Source organism: Centruroides sculpturatus, unplaced genomic scaffold, assembly GCF_000671375.1.
Source record: "Centruroides sculpturatus isolate CEXI.00-Female unplaced genomic scaffold, Cexi_2.0 scaffold277, whole genome shotgun sequence".
NCBI classification, from domain to species: domain Eukaryota; kingdom Metazoa; phylum Arthropoda; class Arachnida; order Scorpiones; family Buthidae; genus Centruroides; species Centruroides sculpturatus.
Window position 1 is genome coordinate 393,818 of NW_019392628.1, and position 6,000 is coordinate 399,817.

The 6,000-nt window shown below is 28.9% G+C and overlaps 1 protein-coding gene across 1 annotated transcript in view; it reads left to right on the forward strand.

Moving 5' to 3' along the window:
* LOC111617796 (multiple PDZ domain protein-like) overlaps positions 1-6,000 on the forward strand; it is a 144,864-nt gene that overhangs the window by 89,263 nt on the left and 49,601 nt on the right. The window contains exons 8-10 of the mRNA XM_023359099.1: positions 4,729-4,823; positions 4,905-4,974; positions 5,059-5,112. Of these exons, the coding sequence (XP_023214867.1) occupies positions 4,729-4,823; positions 4,905-4,974; positions 5,059-5,112 (219 nt within the window). The remainder of the gene's footprint in view (positions 1-4,728; positions 4,824-4,904; positions 4,975-5,058; positions 5,113-6,000) is intronic.

The window sequence follows — 6,000 nt, forward strand, 5'->3', positions numbered from 1 at the left end:
ATTTGTGTTTGAATATCAAATTGTTAGAGTTGGAAACCGTTTGAGTACCAAGATTGTACATTTCTCAATCACAACACACAAGATTTACACTAACACTAAATATATAACCTTTAATTTTGCTAACTATACAAAAGTAACACTCTAGTGCTTGACTGATATCCTCCATCTTGTATGTTTTTGGCAGGTTAATCTCACACTTGGAATCTGAAGACTATTAAAATGCACTGCCACATCATACACATAAAATTGAAATTACAGATAATTGACCTTTAGAGATACCGCTGTATTTTGTTTGTCATTTTTAGGTAAGTGTTAAAAAAAGGTTAATGACACTTATTTAAAAATGTTTAATCTTTGTATTTAGTAGTTTATTTAATCTATAATAACAAAACACGGTGACAGTTGTAAGGGCTGAAGTCTGAAAGCAACTACAACACCTGGTTGATAAGAAAGTTGGTACAATTTTTTTTTTCTTCTTTGTCCTATCAGTTTTCATTAGACCTGACAAAAGGCACAAAACAAATTGAAAATTTCATATTCTAAAACCCATTGGTCAAATTTGAGATAACACACATACTTACTTAAATAAAAAAATATTGAGTAACAAAGTTTATATTTAAAAGTTGTGAAGTTTTGTACAGAGGTTTTCCAAAATTCTCGAATTGTGTTAGAGTGAAACTGGAAAATGTGTTCTAGAAGTGCCAGGTTGTATGAGGGATACCTGTATATGTCCTACAACATAGCAGATAGCTTCTTCTTGGTCCTGGATCTTGCTTCCTCTGGTAGACAACAGCAGAACATCACTACCTCAGCATCTGAGGATTTGAGTGGAAGGTAGGATGCTTAAACAAACTTGTTTCTGTATTTAAAAAGTGTCATTCGTCCATTCTGGTAGAAAGATACCCAATTTCAAAAATTGAGCTGTAAAAGTTGTCATAAGAGAATAAAAAACATTTTTTTAATAAAAACTTATTTTGATTTCCTGAAGTAAGCAGTTAAGTTATCTTTATTAATATAAAAACAACAACTATACAAGTAAACTGGAACTCTACATGCAGAGAATCACACCTAAATGCAAAATTTCCAGCAAAGAATCTTTGCTGGAAATTTTGTTTAGGTGTGATTCTCTGCTTTATTAATGTGGTGTCAATTTTGCATATTATTTTTGTTGATGATTTATTAAAGAATAAATTTATTTTAATAATTTTTAATAGAAACTTTCTTTTATCAGATTTGTAGTCAAAATGACTATATGGATCAGATTTCAGAATTAAAAAATGCTGTATTAAAACTTATAACATTGTTTGATCATGAAATCTGACCATAGTAAGTAGTAATATTTTACTACTTACTATGGTCAGATTTCATGATCAGAAATATAGGTCAGAAATATAGTTATATTCAAAATGTTAATATAAATATTTTATTTTTAAATTATTGTTAATTAAAGCTATTGTATGTATTAATGACAATAATTATTGTGTACAATAATAAATTTTTAAAATTTCATATAATTTTTAGGCTGGTTTATGTGTAGGACATATGATATTGGCTGTAAATGATACTGAATTAATTGGAGTTGATTATACCACAGTAAGTACTTGAAACTATATGTTACCTGGTCATAATAATATGATTAGTTATTCATAGAGAAATTATTTAACAAATTAAAATCAAAATTTTGTAAATTGTAATTGAAAAACATTATAAAATTTTGGCTCCATACAGCATATTACAGTCAGTTATACAATTAATTAAGAGAAAAAATGATATATGAATAAATAAGTAATTTTTTTTTTAGTTAAAAGAATTAAAAAAGTGAAACTTAATTTAAAATTTTTGAAATAATCTAAAATAACTTAATAATAATAATAATAACTCTCCCGTGGTCACCACCCGGTCATGGTGGGAGAGCCCAGTAATTTTACTGAACCACAGATCAATGCAGGCTGGAGCACAAGCTCTTGGCAGGGACACCCATGCCAGTAAGGTATATGGGGAGAAATGAAGCTAAGATTGACCACACCCACATTCTGTGGAGATAATCATTATGGTAGTAACCAGATCAAAGCGTGATACCGGCTTGGACGTCACCCAGGTTAATAAGGTCCGCGTTCGTGGGTTAGGCAGAGGCTCACATTCGAAAAATAGGCCACAGTCTCCCTTGATTACCAGTGGCAAAAGCAGCATTGGCCCAAGAATGGCTACTGCAATGCCCTCAACAGATGTGAGGAATCAACCTAGCCTTGGTGTTTCTGTGGCAATGCATCCACAGACCACAAAGGCTGGAAAACCACGCCAATGGATGAAATGGACAACAGAAATGAACAAGTTTATCATCCGTACTTACTATGCAATCACAAAACTCGAAACAAACATGACAGCATACAGACAACACCTACACCATAGATTTACACAACAATATCCTCACCTCACTGTCACCAAACAAAGGGTTGTTGATCAAAAAAAGAACAATTATACACAACAACCTTATCCCACAAACAACACTTGAACTTATCAAACAACAGGATGCTGATCAAATACATCAACAGACAGAAACATTTAACATTAATGAAGATCACGTAACCTGTCAGGATAATACAGCAACAAGCATTGATAATAGCACACAAACAACAACTAACACTAATGATACTACAGGCATTTCCTCATCCATTACTGATAACATAGACACAGAATTAGTTAATATGCTCTCACTTAAATTTCAGGAAAATAAACTCACTAAATATACTGGTACAGATCCCACACAAAGACCACGAATACCAAAAATCAACACATCAAAGGCAGAAGGAAAAACACTAGATTATGTAAACACTCACTTACTACCAAACTACATTCATTCAATTTCTACACTCTCAGACATTCATACATTAGTTTATGCTGGGGCAGTCACAGTAGTAACACACCATGGACTGAAAATACACTCACAGACAGACACAAACAAAACACAATTCTATCATAAACCTGCCTGGCAGAGAAGAATAGAAACACAAATAAATGACATTAGACAGCAATTAGGCAGGCTGACACAATACACTAAAAACAACATAACACCCAAATTAANTAATAAATTCTGTGGTAAATAAAGTAAATGTAATAATAAGAAATGAATTTTGAACTATTTATGAAATTTGATTTAAGATAATTAGGTCACATATATTTAGTAAATTTGTAATAAGTAAGTAAATAAATAACTTACTTTAACACCATTAATTTATTAGTTGCTATACAATTTCTCCTGTTGTCAATACAAAAATTTATTTATTTTACTAAAAAGTAATTTTGGTAAGATTTTAGCCACAAAATTCTTTTTGTTTTATTTAAGCTACATATCAATTTTTGTTTGTATCTGGCAGATAGTTTTTTAATACAAATTTTTTTTTATATACAATTATTGGCTGCAGTCTGTTGGCAACTATAGTTGTCATGAATTCTATTACATTTGTACTAAAAATATATCTTGTTTATAACTGTAAAGATTACTCTTTTACATTGGTATAGTTCTCATCCAATACAGTATTTGATTTTCACTTGAATTTTTTTTTTTTCTTTAAAATTTTTTTAATTACAGTTTTTTTCCTCTATAACTGACAATGTTAAATTGCAATCTAGTAATAGCTGTAATTATCATTAAACTTATGTTTATTTTTGTATTTCATCTAACTCTTAATTTTTGTTCAAATCCACTCATTAGTTCAATTTAAAAGTTTTTAAAATTTCCTTTGTAAGAATGAATCATAGAAATTAAAAAATTGCTTTTATAGTTCAATATTTGCTCTAAACATAATCTAAAAACTTATTCTCATACATAATGAAGAGTTATTTATATTCCTACAACAACTTAGTTGGGAATAGAACCAATGTAGTTAACATTTATTACTATAGTTTACTATTTAATTGAATGTTTGTTGTTTATATTCAGTTACTTGAAATTTTCTTCTTATCCTTTAATTTGATCACATATATTGGGCAGTCAATAGCAGCTTCTGCATTATGTTTTAAGCTATATGTAGTTTTGAATGTATTTGTTTTTTTTTATATTATATTTATTATTTGTGTTTTGTGAAGTTTATTTTTATTGTAATAAAACATTTTGTAAATAAATTTTTTGGTAACTTTTCTTTAAATAACATGCATTAAATAATGGACACTTAACATCTTATTTAATAATTAAATAAGACGTTAAGTGTCCAAATAAATGTGATATTTATGACATATATTTCTTGGTTCTGTATTGCAATTAAAGAATTTATTCTTGATAGTCAGTCAAAGAAATAATAATAATTTGATAATTGCTTGTTTATACTTTGAGATGACAAAAATTAGGCTCACCAGTGGCCAAATAGATAAGAAAAGTTAAAAATGGTAGTTGGTCTTAGGTTCACATCTGATCAACAAGCTGACAGCCTGGTTTTTTTCGTATTTTCTTTATGTATATAACATCTAAATGGGGGACAGTTTCTTGTAGTAAGCCATTCCAGAAGGCATTCTCTTGCAGATTCCTTTTGTATTACATTGCCTTATCCCATAAACTATGGTAAAAATTATTGAAATGTTTTAACTTAAGAGAACTGCAATAACAAATAAATTAATTCAAGAAAAGAAAAAGGATAAATAATTGTTGATATGAGAAAAATGCTGCAATGAATCTGATTATAAAATGTTTTAACAATAATTTTACACTTTCATCATGATGTTTTCTCATTTTAGGTAAATGGTATTGTCATGTATGGTCGTTGCCATTTAAATGCTTCTGCAATGATTAAAGGAATAACTGGATCATCTTATAAAATAGTATTACTCAGGTTTGTTATTTTCATCTTTGACATAAATTTAAATTATTTTATAATTTACTATTGAAAATTTTGATATTTATTTTTTAATAGAAGAAAGAATGCTCTTGAAGAAATGGCAGTTAAACCATTAACACAATTTCCACTATGTCCAAATAATGAAGTTAGTATATTTATTTTAAATATATATATAAAAAAAATTGCTGAATAATTATATTTCAAAATATTTTTACACTTTTTAAAACAGATTTTGGAAAAGTATTCACAATATAGAGATGTAAGACTTATCACTGTTAATAAAGTATGTATATTTTTTTTATATTCTTTTAAACTAAAATATATGAATACATATATATTTTATATATATGTTTAATAAGATCAATGTCTTATAACAATTATTATATTATCTACAAAAAATAACATCACAAAGTCCAAGTAGTATACAATAAATCCATGGTGCGCAAACTTTTTTCGACTGCGACCCCTTTTGTAAAAAGAAAATTTTTGGCAATCCCCTAGAGATAAATGTTCACAAATATGATGTATATTTCACGCATTTCTTTCGTTTCATCGAATAAAAACATCATCATATCCGACTCATATTAATTTTATTTATAATTTTAAGAAAATACTTTTTGTATAACATAAAAATCAGTAAATTGCCCTTTAATGAGATGTATGTGGCTGCAAGTTTCTAATTATCTCATCGATGTTTGGATGTATGTTGCTAATTGCAATTCGCATATCATCTTCAGGGTTTAAACGCGAGCGGTATTTAGTTTTTATTGAAACTAGTTTGCTAAATCCAGTTTCACATAAATACGTTGATGCAAATTGTATTAAAACCCTGATGGCATTCTTGCATAAAACGGGATATTGCTTTTCCACGGATAGCCAAAATTTTTGGCAAGGCTGAGTCTTAAATTGATTTCGAAGAGTATAATCACTAATTAAATCTATCAATTGCTCTTTCTCACTAATTTGAAGAGTTGAACTGCATATGTCGTAGGAAAATGGATCACGAATCCAACCAAGATCGTTTTCAGGAAAATCCTTGAATCTTCTGCATGAAATTGCAATTAAACAGTGAGTGACGGCACTTCACTCTTTATATGTACACTGTATGGTATGTAGCATGCAGGCATAATGCATTTCATAAATATTTGGCGACCCCCAAAAAACTTCTGGC